General features: G+C 46.6%; 1 protein-coding gene across 3 annotated transcripts in view; it reads right to left on the bottom strand.

Moving 5' to 3' along the window:
* Positions 1 to 20,157, bottom strand: part of COL6A3 (collagen type VI alpha 3 chain) — a 63,612-nt gene that overhangs the window by 17,161 nt on the left and 26,294 nt on the right. For 2 of the 3 annotated variants that reach the window (XM_074829799.1, XM_074829800.1), the window contains 26 exons: positions 18,470 to 19,090; positions 16,710 to 17,309; positions 15,532 to 16,134; positions 14,524 to 15,126; positions 12,448 to 12,794; positions 11,885 to 11,963; positions 11,390 to 11,535; positions 9,931 to 10,023; positions 9,443 to 9,496; positions 7,988 to 8,059; positions 7,009 to 7,035; positions 6,847 to 6,891; positions 6,689 to 6,742; positions 6,444 to 6,506; positions 5,986 to 6,051; positions 5,240 to 5,293; positions 4,885 to 4,920; positions 4,318 to 4,380; positions 3,947 to 4,009; positions 3,181 to 3,243; positions 2,448 to 2,510; positions 1,634 to 1,684; positions 1,076 to 1,111; positions 908 to 970; positions 700 to 762; positions 1 to 33 (listed from right to left, as the gene is read on the bottom strand). In XM_074829799.1, the coding sequence (XP_074685900.1) occupies positions 1 to 33; positions 700 to 762; positions 908 to 970; positions 1,076 to 1,111; positions 1,634 to 1,684; positions 2,448 to 2,510; positions 3,181 to 3,243; positions 3,947 to 4,009; positions 4,318 to 4,380; positions 4,885 to 4,920; positions 5,240 to 5,293; positions 5,986 to 6,051; positions 6,444 to 6,506; positions 6,689 to 6,742; positions 6,847 to 6,891; positions 7,009 to 7,035; positions 7,988 to 8,059; positions 9,443 to 9,496; positions 9,931 to 10,023; positions 11,390 to 11,535; positions 11,885 to 11,963; positions 12,448 to 12,794; positions 14,524 to 15,126; positions 15,532 to 16,134; positions 16,710 to 17,309; positions 18,470 to 19,090 (4,061 nt within the window). The remainder of the gene's footprint in view (positions 34 to 699; positions 763 to 907; positions 971 to 1,075; positions 1,112 to 1,633; positions 1,685 to 2,447; positions 2,511 to 3,180; positions 3,244 to 3,946; positions 4,010 to 4,317; positions 4,381 to 4,884; positions 4,921 to 5,239; positions 5,294 to 5,985; positions 6,052 to 6,443; positions 6,507 to 6,688; positions 6,743 to 6,846; positions 6,892 to 7,008; positions 7,036 to 7,987; positions 8,060 to 9,442; positions 9,497 to 9,930; positions 10,024 to 11,389; positions 11,536 to 11,884; positions 11,964 to 12,447; positions 12,795 to 14,523; positions 15,127 to 15,531; positions 16,135 to 16,709; positions 17,310 to 18,469; positions 19,091 to 20,157) is intronic. The other variant, XM_074829801.1, reaches the window with a different exon arrangement.

Raw genomic sequence — 20,157 nt, 5'->3', positions numbered from 1 at the left:
ATCTCTGGATTCTCCTTTATCACCTTTAAGTCCCTGTTTAAAAAATAAAGAAAAATTCAGTGCAATGTGTATTTTCAGGGTCCCCCATGAACCCAGTTGGAATAATTATTTAAGCAGGGGTCATTCAGAAGCTAAGGGAAAACCTGTCTGTTTTCAGTTCTGTTTCCAGCAACAGGGAGAAATGTTTTCCCATGTGATGAGTAAATCTAGCTAAGGCCAAACCCAAAAGGGACATTTCCGGTGCTCTAGTTTCATGTGCAAAACAAGCCAAGTCACCTTGGCCTTTCTAGGGTGCTCTGTGCCAGTCAGATTTGGTCCAGATTTGGACCATATCCTGTGTGGGGTGATAAATGATAAAGAGCTGAGAACTTCCTAGAAGGAGCTTTAACTGGCATATTGCCATGGGAAAATCCTAGTGCCTGATGAAGAGCCTGTTTCTTGACTTTTTCCTTCTGCTGTGCATTGCAGTTTGAGCACGGCTGAATATTTATCAATGATAAACAGCTAGTTATGAATTTATAGAGACGCGTCCAAGAAAAATAAAGAGGAATTTGCCCAACTTGAAATCAGTGGGAGATGGTGATGTGCATATTTTCAACCCCTGGCACCAACAGGGACCACCATGTTTCTCAGAGAATCAACCAGGAGTCTCTGCAGGGGGAATCCAGAGGATCCATCAGCAATGCAAAGAACACTTACAGATGGTCCAGGGTATCCAGCCTCTCCTTTCTGACCAGGTGTCCCAGGATCTCCTGCATTTCCCTAGAGAGAAAGAGCAGAGAAGTCCTCTCCATGAACATCTGCAGGAGGACTCCCAGGAGCATGGGTCAACACTTGGGGGAAAAGATGTGTACATCTTTCAGGCCATTCATGCAGAAGGGAAAAATTGTGTCATGGTCCAACTTACTCTGCGGCCTCTGTTTCCTTTAGGGCCGGGACCTCCAGCACTACCACGATCACCAGGTCCACCCTGGTTGGGGAAAAACACAAACGGTAGCTCTAAATCTGCACAGGACCATAGGTAACAGCTACATGGCTTGGAAAATAAATGCATAGCTCATGGGCTGCACCGTACCTTGGACCCTGGGTAGCCTATGAAGCCACGTTCTCCCTGAAACAACATAAAGGTTTATTTGAATATATTTTAGCAAATGAACCTGATTCTGCAGACAGTCTGTAAGAGCTGAAGGAATTAAATGATGGAGGGAAAAGAGAGAGAGAGAGACTGCAAATTCATTTTGCAATTTTGTTCCTCATGTGATTAATAAAAAGCAAATAGCCACTCTTTTTAAGGTCTGGTTGCTCCTCTAAGGCTAATTCCAACTATAGAGGAGTTGTCAGAGATGCTGGTGCATTGTTTTCAAAGTCCCATGGACATTCATGAAGCTCTCTGGCTAAAGGGCTTCTTTTTGAGGAAGCTGATTTACATAGGCAAAACCAAGATAAAGGCAGAGGGGAAAGGTTTGAAGAGTCTTGTGTGATTTTCTCACCAGGGTACACATAGGGCTGATTTTTGTCACTGTATGTATCTGACTTCACCCAGGCTCTGCCCTTGCCCATCTACACTGGAGACCTTGGCTAATTGTCCTCTGTAACTCATGTTGGTAGATGGGCATGCTGAGCATACACCTACCTTTCTGCCTTTAGGACCTGTGCCACCAATTCCATCTCGTCCATCATCACCCTAAAATTGGAAAGCAAAAGTCATTAATATGCAGTCATATGTGAATAGCTTAAGTCTCACAGATCCAGTGGCATCAATAGAAAGAACCCATTGATCCACAAGCCTTTGAGAAGTCCTTCCATAGATGAAATTATTGCAGGAAAAAAAAGCACAAAAAGACGGTGTGCCAAAACTACAAATCTGAATTAAAACCTGCTTAATATACACATATAACGTGTAAAACCCAGGTGGAAGTCAGCAATGGAGAGCAGGTTAGGGGTCAGTCAATACTAGGGGTGTACTTATAGCTCTGTCTGACCAAAGCTTGTCCTCCCTTGCTTTGCACAAACCATTTTTTCTTCAGTTGGCTCCTCATTACACAGAGAATCAGGCCCCATGAAAGTGCTTACTTAGTTCATGCATCCTTTTTATAGGTTACTTCAGAGTAGCACACTGGGTCAGATCAGGGTGTCTACCCATGCCTCATGCAATGAGCTGGGACAAGGCCAAACAACTCTGGACAGCCTCTGCCCTGTGGGCTGGTCTTCAAGGTGTTAAAAGTCGTCTTTCAAGTGTATATAATTCACCCCCTCAAAGGGATGTTACTGGCTATGCTCCGGTCAGCTGAAGACATAAAGCTGATTTCCCTCTCTCATATTGTACTACAGAGGGTGCAAAGTCCATAGTGGAGCTAAACCCTTTGTTGTGAAGGGGCTGATCTGCCACAGGAGAGGGTTCATTCAGCCCAGCATCCTTAAAGGCGTGAGTGCACAGCCACACTTACCATCTCTCCTCGGGGGCCCTGCTGTCCATTTGCCCCTTTGGGTCCGGGGTTTCCAGGCTCACCCTGAAAACAGGAGCATCTGTTAAAGCATGTACTAAAACTCCAGGCAACTCTGAGCCTTTCCCACCCCATCAGCACTGGTTTCTTTACATAGACCAGTCTGCAGTGGTCCTTGGAGCAGACTGGTCCATGTCTGGACCTAGAAAGTCAGCAATGCTACAAAATGCTGCTCTTTAGAGGGACTTTTAGTGATTTCAGGAAAGCTGAGCAATGGGACATGGGAGACCAGTCAGCTGCCACCACAGGATAGTGTTTGCTTTTTATAAACACTGCAAAAACCAAGCTCTGGGGATTTTGCCGGTGAAAATGGACAGTGGAGGAGCCATGGAAATGAACCAGTGTGTGTGAATCTGGAGAGATAAAACCATACGGAGGGTCTGGAGAGATCCAGCACAACCACCTTCCCATGTGGGCATCGGCTGAGAATCTGCACTAGAAAATTACATGGGAATCTCAGTTACTCAATTACTTTTGCCTCTCTGTTCAGTGAAACAGGAGCCTAATGAAACAACCAGAGCACAGACCTTGCTCTACTCCACACTGTGCAAGCCAGTGAAAATGAGCTAATTTCGCTCCAAGAGATTCATCTATAGGATTTTTTTAAGCTCACTCCTATCCAGAAACTTTTAATTGCTGTTTTAGTTGCTGATGCTCAATGCTCATGAAGATGTACCTTTCGTCCCAGGGGACCAATCCTGCCTCGCTCTCCTGGGTTTCCTGGTGGTCCACCACCAGCCTGGAACAGAAACAGGAGAGGCATTTTGGCAACATGTCAAGAAAACTGAGTGCCAGGAAGTAGGAGATTGGGAGACCATAGAAATCATGTATTAACCACTAGGGCTGGTGCCTCTCAAAGCACCTTAGTAAATTCAGAAGTCTAGTTCGTGGCTGGGAAGAACTGAAGGACCAGGTCAGTTCCATGCAAATGTCACAGCAACTTACATTGTCCCTATAGAATCCCCCTGGGAAAGGTGTAAGCAGGAGGGGCAAAGTCCTGCTCAGAATGGGGAAACGCAAGATGTGTCTGGCTTTATGGCTACTAGTCTTGCTGGGGTATGCAGCAGGAGGGAGAAATAAATGCATGGGGGGCCCCCAGCAAGGACATGAGGAGGTCATGCTCTGGCTTCAGAGGTTGAAACATCATGGAGGATGCCCTGACAGTCACTCAGGGATGCCCTTTAATTAAGCTCGCAAACCATAATGGGCCAAACGCTGAAGTCCTGACCCCTTTGTTGTTGCTTTTAACTCTTTTTCTTCTGTAACTCTTGATCAAAAAATCTTTAGCATAAGTTGCGAGGAGAATCATACTGGAAGAGTGTATTATAAGAGTGTTGGAGCCCTGAGGAGGGGGGGTGGAATGGAAAGACACATCGTCTGTGTCGAGATATTCTTGCTGAGCATAGTTGGGTCAATGGTTGAGAAGCAGCAGAAGGTTTTACCCTGGGTCCAGGAATGCCCTGCTCTCCTCTTATGCCTGGTGTGCCAAGTTGGCCAGCTGGACCCTGTGTGGGGAGAAAAGAGACACTGTGTCAATACACATGGGCAGAAACACATCAGTGCTACACAAGATTGCAAGGGAAAGCAAATGCTACAGCACCCAAGAGATGGTTTTCAAACATGTCACACTTTGGGTGGTGTGAATACAATGTCAGGCTTGATGTCCCAGGGCAGGACAGCCAGACCACAGCACACCCAAAAATACCTAAATCCTGACAGTCCTCACTGCTGAGACTCTTTGAGAAGGTGGCTGTGATGAAATAACATAAGAGCATCATGAGGTAAGACATTTACTTTCTGTAAGCTCACTGACCTGTGGCCCTCTCATGCCTTGTTCTCCAGCTGGCCCCGCTTGACCGAGTGAGCCCTTGGTACCCTGGAAGTGCAAAATAGGACAATGCAGGTTAGCGTGGGGGGATGCAGTCAACACCGTGGGGAGGGAAAGGAGATCTCAGGGCATTTACAGGTGCATAAAGAGCTGGGAAGAACAGTTGTTTGGGGTTTTTTTCAGAATATGGTTATAGCAGAGAATGAGCACAGAACTGGCAGGTAATTTGGCTCCTGCAATCAATGGGCATCAATCTCCTTTATGCTTTCACTCCAGCTGCTCCAGCAGGACATGGAGACTCAGCATCTGTTCAGGGAACGCTGCAGAGGACAGGCAGCCCCAGGCCCATGGACAGCTGGTTTTGCACTGAGTCCAGCAAGGAGCACACAGGGAGATGACTCTGAGGAGGAGGAGGGACATAGAGGAGAGAGGAGGCAGAGAGGAAGGAGCAAAGCCTGCATGTCTCTTCTCTTGGCACATCCCTCCGGGTGCTGTGGCTGCCTGGTCGGTGGCATGACAGGAGCCCCAGGTGTCATCCCCATTGCTATTTACCTTAATTCCTATCTGTCCCCTTCGTCCTGTCATACCCTGCAAAGGAAGAAACAATGAGACTCGTTACGCAAGAGTGCAAACAAATGTTTCTCTATTGCTTTTAGATCCCTGTATCTCCGCTTCTTCAACTGATCTGAGCACTGAGTTACTTGCATGGGAATAAATCCAGGATTAGTCTGTACAAGCCAGCAAACCACCAGGCATTTTCCTTTTGAGGGTTTTTTTTCTTTTCTTTTTTTTTTTTTTTTAAGTTGAACTCCTGATGCTTGTGAAACAAAATACATCAGAAGGCAGGAGGGAAAAAGTAATTGTCAATCTAAGCTTGGCCCCATTGACTGTGGGTCTGGCAGCTCACCTTCCTCCCGACTCCACCGCCTTGGCCGCCCAGCCCCGCCGGTCCTGGTTCTCCCTAAGGGAAAAGCAAAACTCCAGTGAGAGCATTGAGGTGAGCAGGCACTGGGAAAATAGGTTCAGTTCTCAAAAAATGGGTCCTTTCACGCTCTCACACAAGTTACTTGATATTCCCGTGTCGGTGGAAATCCTTTTAACAACTCACGGAGACTTTCTATCAAGTTTCTGAGCTAGTGCAAACCGACATTCCCATTCTTTGGGAAATGCCTTCTGACATTTTAAGATATGTTTTTATTCTGAGCTGATATGAAAACAAATGGATTTTGCAATTTTCTAAGGAGCATGTGGGGGGCTCTTTTCAAAGCTTTCAGGTGAATCAGGACATTCAGATTTGGTGTCATAGAAGCAGTTCTCTGCTTTTTAATATGACCCGCAAGAACATATGAAGTTAATGTCCAAGTACAAAGTTGGTTTCAGTGACAATATCCCAAAAGGCATTGTAAAATAATAATAATAATCATAATAAAAAAAGCACTTCTTGCACAAAACATCTTCTAAACTGACGTCTTCCCAGAGGAAGTTTTGGTTGCAAACCAACAACGTTTTCTAGTGGAAAAATATTCCATCTGACAAGGCATGATGAGTTTAACAAACTTGCACCTTTTTGGCAGTATCTTTTTTCCCTTGATTTCTCTGTCCCATCCTATTGTAAAAACCAAAAAACAACAAAAGACAACAAAGAAACTTTACCATTGGTCCAATTTCACCCTTTTGGCCTCTGGATCCCCGTTGAGTATTATCAGCTCCTGAATCTCCCTGAGAGGAATAGAGCAATGAGAAACATCTGTGTAAGTGGGACATGAAAGTCAGACATCATAAACTGCTTTGCTATAGCTCAGAACCAACATTTCTTTTCTTTTTTTCTTTTTTGACTGAAGTGGATGAAGTAGTATTGGTGTTTTCAGACAGATGCAACTTTTCAACTGAGAAAAGGAGGAAGGGGAATTTTAATATAATGAAACAGTGATTGACAGGCTGGTATCAAGAGGCATGTGTTACCCACATGTCATCTCTGAGTCCTTGCTCTGCCACTGAACCTGCCACTGTCAAGCAGTATTTAAAAAGCCTGAGTGCATGCTTGCTGATGAGCCCCCAGGACTGGTGGAAACTGGATGGAAAAATCAAGAAGATGCCTTAGCCATATTTACCGGGTCTCCACGGAGCCCACGGTCACCTCGCTCTCCTCGTTCGCCTTTAATTCCCTTATCACCCTGTGGAAAGAGAGGGAGAGTTACCAAGAGCAGCCCTTACCTGCCAAAAGCATCTCTGCTGCCACGCACCTCTGCCCGGGTCCTCAGTCCCAAGGGGACTGTGATGGCTTTCCAACCTCCCCTGGCTCAAATCCACCCTTTCACCATCATTTAGCCCCATTGTAAATGTGATAAAAGCCTACCCTTCTGCCAGAGTATCCCTTCTCTCCAGAGAATCCAGGCAAACCCTTGTCTCCCTAAAAAAGAAAAATGTTTGAGAATATTTGCCACTTTCAAGGCGCTTCTTAGATGTTGCTCAAAGCATCTCATAGTAAAGAGAAAAGCAATTAAAATGACTGACCTCTTCTCCATCAATGCCATCCAGACCCATTTCTCCCAGTTCACCCTGTGGAAGAGAGGCAAGGGGCAAATGCTCACTGAGGGAAAGGGGAACGGGGAGGGGGATACCGATGCGTCCATACGCTCACGCTCACCGCTGTGGCATGAGGAAATAGCTCCATACCTTCTCTCCTGGGAATCCCCGAGAACCCTAAAGAGATCAGAAAAGGGGGTTACTCTGCTTTTGCCCAGTTCATTGTTGCAGGAAGCGGTGGGGACGGGGACCTGTACTTGGTGGCAGACCCAGAGCCAGGACCAGGGCAGGACATCCAGGGCTTGCTGCACCAGGGTTCGACTGTCCCTTATTTCTCTTTCGACAATCTTCTTCAGCTGCCTCCTCAACACTGATGCCAAGATAAAGTATGGGCATCATGGGGTTTAGTCAGCTTACTCCTTAGACACAAATCTTTCTCCACTAACTTTCTTTTCTCTCTGCACCCATTTTTATATGAATCCAGATCCAGCCTCAGTGCCTTTGTCCAAGGCTGGACAGCTTTTTAAAGAGACTTATTATCTCAGCTGCAATTAATGGGCTTGGTTCATGCACTCCTCTGCTCCCTGCCAGAGGATCTTGTGGTCAAAACAAATGGTAGGAAACATCCCCTTAATATCACTGAATATTTCCCATAAATATTATACATTTCACCACCTTTTCTGGCTTGTGGCGCAGCTGCTGTCCTGAACCATTTGCTCAGGGTTCCTCTTTAAAGCAGCAGCCATGGCTTCATTTCTCCCTCCTCCTCAACAGCAGATTTTCATCCACACGCTGTCCCAGTCCTAGGCCAAGGCATGCACATGCCACTTCTTGGTGTTAAGAACAAATCTATCTCTTCCCACATCTTTCCCCTAGAGCCAGCCTGCAGAAAATAAATCATCCTTGTCTGCAGATTGAGGCTGGGTTGCTGGGCTGCCCTTTTGCTCTTCATAGAAACACTAAAGCCATGACACCTGCTGAAAGCCTTGGTGCTTGGCCAGGTGGACACCATCACTCGAGAGGACTTGGCAACTGTTGCGTGACATCCTAAAGCAGCAGGAGCTGCCCTCGGTGGACTTCCCCCAGCTGGACTCTGGGTCTGCTCTGTGCAGGCTCCCTCCACACGTACCTTGGTTCCTCTGTGCCCAGGGCATCCCTGGAAACCCTGAGTCCCGTTCACACCCGGTGGTCCACGCTCACCCTGTTGAATGGAGAGGAAAATCCAATGGTCAGGGTTTGCCTGCTGAGCACGTTTCTTCAGCTAACTTGCATCAGTAAGTGCAGGAGGTGGCTTGGAAGCACAGGAGCAAACAGAACATCAGCTTTTGAAAGCTCAGTGCCCAGCCACCCCACTATCTCTGCCCACAACCTTCCTCACGTAGAGACCAACTGCAAGTCTTCATCACAAACATCCTTCCCAAACTCTCAGATATGAAAGACCTTTATAAAACTTCTTCAAAAATAAAATGACAAGATGAGACTCTCAGAGCTCTGCATAGATGTCTAATCCCAGCCTGACCTTAAAGCCCCAAGAAAAGATTTCATTGCACACGATATCTGACAGCAGCATTTGGCCCCTGCCCGTGCTATTGGAAAAGCAATAAGCACCAACAACCCCTTGGCCTCAGCTTCACCTCCTGGGCGTGATGCATGGGGAGTTGTTTGTTCCAGGGGTGACATGGGATTCATGAAGTAAGTGTTTGGATGAAACAGTGTTAGTAAGAAGTCACGGGACTCATGTTGCCTGCCACTGTGATGCATAGAAACACCCCCTCTTGGTCCTATTCTCAGATTAACTCAAATCTTTCAGCTGCGTTTGGTATGGATAACTTTGGCATAGGCTGCAGCTTCATCACTGAGGCTGCAGCCTCATCACTCTCTACAACTACCTGAAAGGACACTGTAGAGAGGTTGGTGCTGGCCTCTTCTCACAGGTGAATAGTGACGGAACAAGAGGGAATGGCTTTAAACTGCAACAGGGGAGGTTCAGACTGGACATTAGGAAAAAATGTTTCCCAGAAAGAGTGGTCAGAGAGTGGAATAGGCTGCCCAGGGAGGGGGTGGAGTCACCATCCCTGGGTGTGTTTAAGGGTCGTTTGGATGAGAAGTTGGGGGATGTGGTGTAGGGGAGAACTTTGTAGAGTTGGGCTGATGGTTGGACTCAATGATCCCAAGGGTCTTTTCCAACCTGAATGATTCTATGATTGTGTGATTTAATGAAGTTGAGGATTTTATTGTGTTGGTAATCACCCTGCCCTGCTCACAAGTGTTTGGGACCAGCTGCAAACATTCCCACCTGCCTTGGAGGAATAGCACAGAGCTGGGTCACATCAAATCACAGCTATTCCCCCTGTCATGCCTTCTCCAGCTCTCAAGGAGCTCCTTACTGACCTTCTCCCAGGAGCAGTTGGGACCAGCAATTCAGACCATCAGGTGGGGGAAACACAGAGTTCTGCTTGCCCTCTTGTCTAATCCATGCCCACACCCCCAGCAGAAAATATTTAGTGAAAAAGCATCCAAATGCTTCACTATGGTGAGGTCCCTTATTTGAGCAGTACTGTGCAGAGCAGGGGCAATCACTCACCGGTCCTCCTTCATCACCAGGATAGCCTCCATAGCCAAGATCACCTGTGGCGCCCTAGAAGACAACAGAGAGGATTCTGCATTTCTTTCATAGCTCTGTGATCTCCCTCTAAATCGATACTCATGATCTCCCTAGTTTGCCCAAAGCAACTGCTTGGTTATCTGCGTAACCAAGTTAATGAGAGAAAGCATTTCCCTTTGACATCCCTAAATTGTTTCACAAGACACTTCACCCCCTCCTTCCAGCCACTCATCCCTGCCCTCTTGGTTGTTTTGCAACACAGAGGTTGTGAGGAAAGGGAAGAAGAGCAGGTCTCAACTGGTGTGCATGGCCCAGGGCCAGTTTTGAAATGGGAGGTAAGTGGAGATCACCTCCCCCATTAGCATCGCCCATTACAACTATGCAGCCTGCATGTCACCCACCCATCACCACCATCGTGGACACTCACCTTGCTCAGGGACCCTTCATCCCCACATGAAGTGACCTACCTTTGGCCCTATGGGGCCTGGCACACCTCTGTCCCCTCTCTGCCCCGAGCACTTGCATGGGACCTTGCAGCATGTTCTCTCTGCGATGTTGTCCTGCAGCAAAACGCACATGACACAATGGGAAGGTGTTAGAAACCTGGCAGAGCCCCAGTGCCATAACTCCTGCAAGCCCTCAAGTCTGTACAATTGCTCCTGTGCCAGGCATAACGATGATCCGGCAGCATTTTGGGGTCTCTCTGCCTTGAAACACCCACGACAGCAGGAGGAGGTGTGTGTTAGCAGACTGGTGAGGTTGCATGGTTGGGAAGCAGCAACCAACATTATCTTTTGGACACCAGAGGCAACAGTTTAAATGGGAACTGCGTGGGGCAGAATTCATAGAGAACATGTAGTAGAACAGTCCCCAGAACGGTGCCTGTTACTGAAGAGAGCAATCTCATCTCCAAAGAAACAAATCCAGGCTGTGGAACAGACCATGAGAAAGTCATTGCAGTGAGTAGTTCACCAGCAACTCGCAGGCTGAGAACAATTTGTGAGCACACAGCAAAAGAGGAAAAAAAAAAAAAAAGATACCGATTCAGAGAAATCACAGCTTGGTTTTGCATCATCCAATAGAAAAAAAAAAAGCACTTTCTTTGCCAAGTACATTGCTGGCTGCAAACACTTCCTGCCAGTTTTGCACATTTACATTTTGAAAGGATTTTCCTAGGCAACTGAATTACTTAGGGATGGGCTGAAGACTAGCTCTTATCCCCAAAACCAAGGTTCACTCCCAAGTGGCTGCACTTTGATTTTCGGAGAAGGGCCCAGCAAGGTTACCACAGGGATCGGTGGTTAAGCCAAATCTTATTAAATCTACTGGAAAAGAAGCTTAACGATGCTGGTAACAGATGTGAATTTGGGAGGAACTGGACATACCAAGGCAAATTAACTCGGCAAACTTGAGAGGAACTACATATATGGGAGAGAAGTAAATCTATGAAGAAGAAAGAATAACTCCATCTGTTAAAAACATGTCTTAAATACAGACGGTGTATCAACTTGGGGAAAGAAACCTAGAAAGCAGTGTTTCTGCAAGAGATTTAGCACTGACAAGGCATGACAGTGCATTACCCGTAAAGTTAAAAAAAACAACAGTATAAATATAGGCGGAGGACAGGCTTTTTGGCATGGAAGCTTTTGATGGCATTTTGTCCCATCCCATTTGACCTAATCCCGTGCGCTGTAACCTCAGCTGGAGTAGATCTTCTCCAGGAATGGTACAAGACCAGGCAGTGCCATGATCTGCTCTTAACTTTATTTGCTGTGGCATCTGTAAAGAGAGGTGACGTGAGGTAGGGAGGGGAGAGGACCATAGCCAAGAAGGTGTAATTCATCCATGGTTCAGCCCCGCAGGAGATCCAGCCATCGGCTTTCCTCCAGTATTACAAGGCAGCGCTGCCTGTGCCAAGTTACTTACAAGCTGCTCTGCCAGCTCGAAATCCAAGTCCAGCAGATTAACTCTGAGCGGTCTGTTGTAGGTAAACCCACGACCAAACTCCAGCTGCATCACTCTGTCAAAATTGCTGACTCGATCCAGCCCCACAAAGATGAGAGCATTGACACCTGAGAGGGGGGAAATAGAAGGGCTGTGTGATTGGGCGAGGTGCTCTGCAGAGCCTGCACAGCCTCCCCTGTAAGGACGGGTCATTATCCACCTCTTCAATTGCAAATGGAGCTTACTCAGTCAAGAACAAGCATCTTCAAGCACATTCAATGCAGGTTACCCACATGCTTAGGTACCAACAGGCAGCTGAATGTCACAGGAAGGCAATGAAGAACTGCAAGCCATGTGGAAATCATGAAATCCTTGTTCATTACTATCAAAAGCTGGTGGATTCATGAGAAATGGTGGTAAAATGGGCCAGCTATTAATATGGACTATAACCACTGCCTTGAAGAGTAAAAAAGTTACCTTCTGTATGCAAAGCAGATGAAGCAGCCTCCAGCTGATCTATGGAGTCATCTGCACCATCAGTAAAATGGATTATGACCTGAGAGAGAAACAAATTTATGTCAGGACCCAGAATATTTCATGTTTGAAACACAATCAATGTGCAGTCTGAAGGGCCTTCTTCCAAGGGATGCTTTGTCTGAGAGGAGATGGGGGAATTGCTACGCCCTTTCCAGGCCATGAAGCTTTGCGTTTCTGTGCCAGGTTTCCATACACTGTATCATGAGGGTGTTTGTTGCTAAAGCACAAACAGGGAAATATCTGGAAAGCAATAGTTTGCAGTCAAGCAGTGCTCATGGGTACTGGCTGCAGTGGTGCTCAGCAGTTGTCAGGACAGAACCTTGACAATGCAGGGAGTGCAGGAAACAGGTAGGGCTTAAGTGACCAGATTTATTATGAATAAATTTATTTATTTAATGAATAACTTAATTTATTATGAATTTACAGTTGCGTGACCAATTAAAATGCATCATAAGTTAGCTTTCCTCACCAACACCATCCCAGTGGCCTTGGTTTTGACTTACCTTGGTGCTGCTGGAGGGTGAGGATCTGAATTTATTCAGGTAGGACCTCAGTGTATCTGCTGTGAGGACATACGGCCCACGGCTGCGCATGCCCTGAAACTTCTCGAAGAGCTCAGGCTGGTACTCGGAGAAGTCCAGTCCCTCCACAGGTCCCCCCCGAGCCTGGGCCATGATGGCTACCCTGACGTTGGGCGCTTGGTTGCCAGTGCAGCTGATCTTCTGCATCTGTGTTATTCTGTTCAGCACGGACTCGACTCTGGACTCCAGAGCTCTCTGGGAATTGAATATATTTTGGCCTGGCCCAACATCTGTGACATCAAAGCCAAGTATCACATCTAAGTCACAATCTGAAAGAGAAATGCAAAAAGAGAGTGTCACCGTTGAGCAATACAACTGCTTTTCAAGTAACAACTTTCCTAATTATTCTGTTAGTCATTAGAGAAGACACTCTGCATCAAGAAGTGCCACCATTTGATACACAAATGCCTTCTACTTCGTTTCATCATAGCAACGATAACCTGGGATAGTCTGCATTTTATTAATTTTAAATTCTTTTCCTGTGCAATTGTTGCTTAGCATTGGGAGAAGCTGACTAACCCAAGTCCAACAGAAATTTACATTTTCATCAGGCAGCCAAGACTGCTGCTTTCTCTCCACTGCCTGAAAACCTGTCAGTACTTGCACAGTGTGCATACACCTTCTGCCTGTGCTTGAAGCAACCATCCTCCAGTCACAGGGATGTAGAGGGAGGTGAACAACCAGATGACTGATCTCAAGTCCCTGGAAGATGTAGCTAGGATTTACATAGGATAGCTGGGAATTAGGGCAGAAAGAGGCATTGAAGTTGCTCAGCATGAGTTAACAAGGCGATGCACAGTCTGCCTTTCTGCAGGAATATTTAGCGTGGGCTTGGAGCCACCCTGCAGCCATCGAGCTGCCCGTTGGTCTGGAGCATGGGGAAATCAAACTGCTGGATGCCTTTCATCTGGATTTAATGTCTTCTGCTCCTACATAGGCTTTCAGACAGGGAGGTGTTTGAATTTTCTTTGATATTAATCACATTGGTGCTGCACTCAGGAAGCACTCATGGTTACCACCAGCAGTGGTTTGCTTTTCCCTGTGCTCAGTTTTTCATCTCAGCTGGAGCTCCTGGTCAGCTCAGGGCTGCTGTGGCTCTCTGTCAGATTCTCCAGAGGTTTGGGAGATGCCTCTGCTCAAAAGCCAGAGGGCTGAGCCATGGTCAGTTGTGCTGGGAGTAGGACTTGCCTTACTGTAGTAAGTTAAACCAGCTGCTGGGAGTCTGGTCTGACAGCAATACCAGCTTGCTTACTCACTCCAATTCCCCTCACTTGGCTTCTGAAATAGCTAAATCATGGGATTCCTTCTTAAGACAACTCTACCTTAAACTACAGCCACTCGTGCCCTAGATTTTTCCCATATACCTGTCACAAGATTAAGTGGGCACCCTGGATGATCGGGCAAGAGAAATTCTGATTTCCAGCACACAATGCATGGCAGGGACTGAATGGCCAAGAAGTCCAGTTGGCTTGTTATAAGCATGGTGGGCAAAACAAGGACCATCATTTTTCATTTTGGCACTAAACAAGTTGCTCTGCCAACATGCCAATATCATGTCCCTACATATCTGGGGAGGAAGGTAGTGAGACTTAGTCCAAAGGCAGTTAAATAAAGGAGCCTCTCCAATGCAGTGGTAGGAGGCCAGTGATCTAGTACCTGACTGTCATATCTGAAATTATTCCACCACAATGGCACCTCTGTGGTGACGGTACATCAGTTGTTCACGTGCTGAAGAACACGAACAGGTGGCTCTCATACCAAAGTTAAGTGCAGCCTACCACCATGCTCACGGAGGAGGTCTGAGCCCATGCTGCACCTCAGGCTACAGGCAAAGCACAAGAGCAGGCTGGACAAGTCCATCAAAACACGTTGGATGTTGAAAGCCACCCTCCAGAATGACCTGAGCACATCATGGAATCATAGAATGGTTTGGGTTGGAAGGGATCTTAAAGATCATCTAGTTCCAGCCTTCAAGGATTATGAAAGGATCACAGTTACCTCTTGTAACGTCCGTCGTTCCTGGGCACAATTTCTCCTCCATGGCAGCTTCCAGCGTAACCAGGACCTGCTCGTTCAGCTCAGACAGCTCCTGGGCTGTGGACGCTCTGAAACTCATGGCACTCTCACTGGCCAATCTGCTGACTTCCTTCAGGTCGATGTTTCTCACGCCAACCGCGAATACCTTGACGCCTTTCTGTGTGATTTCCAATGAGGCACTTGGCGCATCATCCAAGGACTTCCCACCCGTGACAATGAAGGCGATCTGGGGCACTCTCTCATCAATGCGGCTGCCGGCCTCTTTCACAAAGTGTTTTGCCTGGATATGTTTGATGGCCGCGCCAGTGTTTGCCACTCGGCCGCCTTTGTAGATGACTTTGTTGATGGCATCTAAAATCTGAGGTTTCGTGGAGTAGTCCTTGAGGAAAAACTCATCAGTGACATCTGAGTTGTACTGGGCCAGTCCTACCTGGATGGAGTCTCCATCCCTATAAATGGCATCCACCACAGAGTAGACAAATTGGAGAACTTCTTGGAAGTTATCTTTCCCCAGATTGATGGAACCATCCAGCAAAAACACAATGTCAGCCTGCTTTTTCCCTCCTGAAAATATTACAAAGAAAACACAATTATTAATAATTGTTTGTGACATCTATAATATTTAAGATGATTAGTGCTTTGCAAAGTAGTGTTGTGTTTCTCTTTTCTACCTTTTTAGTTTCATCAGTTTTTGGCATGATTTTACATCTGTACAAGCGGAAAGGTTTTACACAACACTTATTACACTTCACACAACATTACTGGGTTTTGTGATAGACACCCTCATCTCATTTCAAATTTAATTCTATTCTTTCCTATGTACAACAAAATCTTCTTCCAAGTGTTCTTTAAATCAATGCAACTAAAGGGGTGGGAATCAAAAGGTGTTATTATGGAATCATTTTCACATTATACAAATTCTATCTGAGCTCTGTCCAGAAAAGTCTACAGGGTGAATAGCAGTCTTACCAGGTACTAAAATTCCAGGGGTTTCTGTTGTGAGTATCGGAAGCTCTTCAAGAATACTCTGCACCTTCTTTTCTAAAGTTGGGAGTCCAGTGAAGTCCTGTACCACAAGGACACGCTCAGGATCGTTGGTAATGACCTGAAGCTGGTTCCTGTCCACGTTCCTGGCTCCAACACCCAGAGGTTTAATGGATGTTGAAGTGATCACGGTAGCAGGCCTGTTCACATCATCCTGGGACCGGTCTCCGAGAATGACGACTAGGTGCTGAGGCACTCCGTCTTCTATCCTGCTCCCTGCAGATTTGATGAAGTAGTTCTTTACCACGTAGTCTAGGGCTTTGCCAGCGTTCACAGGGGACCCTCCTCTAAGCCTCAAGCGGCGGATGGCTTGCAGGACAGCATTTTTGGACTTGTGGGTCTTCAGGTAGAACTCAGGGAAGACATTATTGCTGAACTGCACCACACCAATTCGCACTTTGTTTGGCCCAACTTCCAGCTGCTGAACAATTCTGCTGATGAAGTCCCGAATGTGAGCAAGCCCATCAGGCCTAACGCTGTCGGAGCTGTCAATGAGGAAGACTATGTCCTTTTCATCACCAGAAACATCTGCAGGGAAGCAAGAAGAGAGGAAGCTATTTGTGTGCCAAGCCTTTGCTTGAGCTTTGCTAGAGGATTTCTGTGTTGTCTGTTCTCGTGTGATGTAAAACTGCACAGCATATTTTAGCCGACTTTAGGCATGGTGCTTTGGGGAGCCTCTCCAAAAGGGCTTGTGTGCAAGTGTGCATGTGTGGATTAACACTCTGCCTAATATTCAAAACATGCATTGCTCAGAGCCTTATCTGTTTCATTCATTAACACTCTTTTCTGGATTTGTCAATGTTTCCAGCTTTATTTTGCCCCAGATTTATGTCTTTTTCCTAGAGAGCTTTTAAATGGGAATAGACAATTGTACACGTTGTGGTATTTCACTTGAAAATCAAAATAGGTAATGTATTTAGGTACTTGGGTAGAATTTCCATGTTATCTACAAGTTTCCTTCTAAAACTGTACATGTGCTACACCATTGCTTTTAACTAAGGAAAACCTTGGTTTATAGAGAAGGGATGGAAAGTTATTCACACATTTGGGCAACATTTACTTGAACAGCAATCCAGAGGCAGCCGGTGTTGACAGAGTCTTACCTATGGGGGGTTGCACATCTCCCAGCAGCCGTCTGATTTGGTCCCCAGTAAGGGTTTCAATAGGAGTCAGCAGCTTCTGCTCGAGGCTGGGCAGTTCCTGGAAGCTGGAGACTTGAAATACATAATCAGGACTAAGGGAAATCTGTACCATCTCCTCAGGATCCACGTTCTTTGCTACCACCATAGGTGCCACTCCCACTTGTTTGACTTGGAGTGATGGGTACTCTAAGTCATCGTCTGACTTGCGGGAGGAGAGGATTATCAAGAACTGAGGGACGTCCTCCTCTATGCGGCTCCCGGAGGGCCGGGTGAAGATGGTCTTTGCCACAAACTCAAGGGCCTCCCCCACATTCACCTGCTGGCCACCCTGGGGCCGCAGCCGTCTCACGGCACTCTGCACCTCATCCTTGCTGGAATGGGCGTTAAGCAGGAACTCCACGTGGGGATGCTCGCTGAATTGGACCACTGAAATCCTGGTGGTGTCAAAGCCCACGTCCAGGTTGTTCACTATCCTCTCAATGAGATCACGGATGAGGTAGAACTCCTGAGCTGCATAGCGGGAGCCATCAACCATGAACACAACGTCCCTCTTCACACCCACTGCAGGAAAGACAACAGCAGTCAGAAGATGCATCAGGTGTTGCTTATGGAGAGCAGCTAAGCTCATCATCTACATCACTGGCCCATGCCTTTGGCCATGGGGAGGATACTCTTTATTTCATTGCCTATAATATCTCCTGGGAGCCCCAGCAGGCAGCTATGGGTTCAACCCAGAGACAGGACCAGTCTGCTAGGCACATGCCCAAGCAGTACAAGAACAGCAACTTCCAGAGCAAAGGAAGCAAGAGGGAGCAGGAGAAACCTGCAACAATAATTCCTTGTGGGATCTCCACCCCAGGAAACATAGACTGGTGATGCTCCTTACTCAGGGCAGGTTGCCAGGGAGCCTGGGGTTGTTTCACATTCGGTACCACCCTTCTTTCTTTGGCTTTGTCCTCTAGGAAAGCTTCTATCCTATTACTCTCTCAGCTTCTGCCTTTCCAGGATGACTTTGTGCTTCCCAATACAATGTTTTCTGCAGTGGTAATTCAGGTCAGAGCCTGAATTATCACGTCAGAGACTGAATTATTGCTGAATATCCCACTGATAAATGGGGACAGAAGAAAGCAGTCTGGTTCTGAAGGGGAGGAACAGATAGAGTAGGATGCTGGACTTCAAAGGGACTGATCTGGGGTGGGTACCCTTCACCCCAGGCATACGCTGGTTGGATTTCATTCCGAGAGACCAGAAATAGAAGATCTGACCCTTTTCCCGATGCCCACTTCCAGTTTCCCTTCCCCAGTGAATGAACATGGCAAATGTAAGACACATCAGCAGGTCTTACATTTAGCAGAAAGCTGACCTTGATTTATAGTAGTGTGAAGGTGTCCCTGTAGCATCTAAATGACGCAATTTCCATTCCAGGAGGAATAACATGGACTTAAAATCCATCAACTTAAAACAAGATAAAGGTCATAGCATTCACTTTATGGGTCTTCCATGAGGATACAACATGGACCACCTCAAGGGACTGGACCTAAAGTGGCTCAGCTTAATTACACAGCTCCTACCAACCCTAAGTACATCAACAGTGAGACCAAGACGGACTTGGAGTCTTAGTGTGACCATGTTTGCTTTTCTCAGTTTGTGTTGCAACCATGATGTTACTAAACATCATATTTTGCCGCTGGCTCTCGGTGCAGACACAAACATCTTCTCACCTGGGCTGGGTGATGTAAAAACCAGATCAGGGGCAAGTGACTCTATCTCTTTCTTGGTCAGCCGGATGACTCTGTTTGAGACGACCTGCTGCACTGTATCCAGCTGGCTGAAGTCAGGCACAGAGATAGCAAAATCTGGGAGGAAGGAAATTGTCTGCAGCTCTGTAAGGTCGGCATTTCCAATCCCAATGCCAAAGGGCACCGTGCCACTAGTCTTCAGGACCACCGAGGGCCTCCTCACATCATCCTGGGACCGGTCAGCAGTCAGCAGAATCAGGAACTGCGGGACGCCCTCTGCTATCCTGCTGCCGCTCGACACCGTGAACACGTTCTTGATGAGATAGTCGAGGGCTGCTCCAGTGTTCAGAGGAGATCCTCCCATAACCTTCAGCTCCTGGATGGCACTGATAAGCTCTGCTTTGTCTTCGTGGGTGTCGAGTAAGAACTCAGGTTGTATGACGTTGCTGTACTGTGCGACGGCAACACGGACCTTGTCACGACCAATATCCAGGCTTTCGACAACTCTTTGGACAAAGGTCTTCAGTAGAGGGAAACCTCTTCTGACACCATCTGAGCCATCGATTAGAAACACCACATCCTTCTTCTCACCTCTCTCAACTACTGTTTGAGACAAGTAAGGGAAGGGGGGAATAAGTGAGATTCTCTTTTGTATTGATTATTATTCTCCACATACAGTGAACCAAGGGAGTGCAAAAGCTTAGGGAGGGGAAAGCGAGGTGTCAGGATGGGTGGTTTGATGCCTTTGCCATCGGATGCAATCCCTGGCGAAGACGCAGATGGGTGGAAGTCGGTGGAAACCACAGGGCAACACATGCCATGCCTTACCCACCGAGTCATAGAATCATAGACCCATAGGAAATAGGGTGCCAAGGGACTTTGGGTGCCATCTCCTACCTGAGGCCTGGAGAAGCTGCCAGCTCCCAAGGGGTCAGGGAAACTGACATATGGCTTTGCAATATGCAACAGGAGTCTGGGGCATCAGGGATCTTTTGCTCCCAGAGAAAACTGAGTTTCTGAACAAAATGACACGCTGCAGAGAGGGTGCTCACAGGGAGTCAGTGAAGAGAGGGAGAGAAAAGCTTTTCTGAGGCATCACTGAACTTAGAAATAAATAATCCTGCAAATGCTCAGACAAAATAAGAATTTGCTGGAAAGCCCATCCAACTGAAAATGTTGAAATGCTTTTCTAAAATGCTAGACACTGATTTATTTTCATTTTTTTTTTACTAATTTCAAGCACAAAAAAATGCTGATTGTGACTAAACATTCTTCTTTTTTAAAAAACAAGACCATGAAATGTCAAAGATCAAAGAACTGTTGATGCATTCTGCTATTGACTAACAGAATTGCAAAGCTCAGTGAAGCAGAAAACATCACTGCCTCTCAAACACAGCAACTGAGAGATCCCAAAAGTGCCGTTGGCTTGCTTATAGCAGGGTCAAGTGGGACAAAAGCAGGAGCATATTCTGTCCCTCTGAAGAAAATCTTAAATATCTGCTTATGAATGTTGGATGTATAAAGGGTTAACAAGAGAGCTGAAGTCTTAATGCAGACTTCAGGTCAAGTTTATTATTTGAGAGGAATGTCGGAACCTTGGTGGGTTAATGCATAGGACTGGAATATTAATATAGCTTGTGTTGAGAAATACAGGTAGGAAGAGGGAGAAG

Source organism: Strix aluco, chromosome 6, assembly GCF_031877795.1.
Source record: "Strix aluco isolate bStrAlu1 chromosome 6, bStrAlu1.hap1, whole genome shotgun sequence".
Taxonomy (NCBI): domain Eukaryota; kingdom Metazoa; phylum Chordata; class Aves; order Strigiformes; family Strigidae; genus Strix; species Strix aluco.
This window is presented reverse-complemented; position numbering and strand designations above follow the sequence as displayed.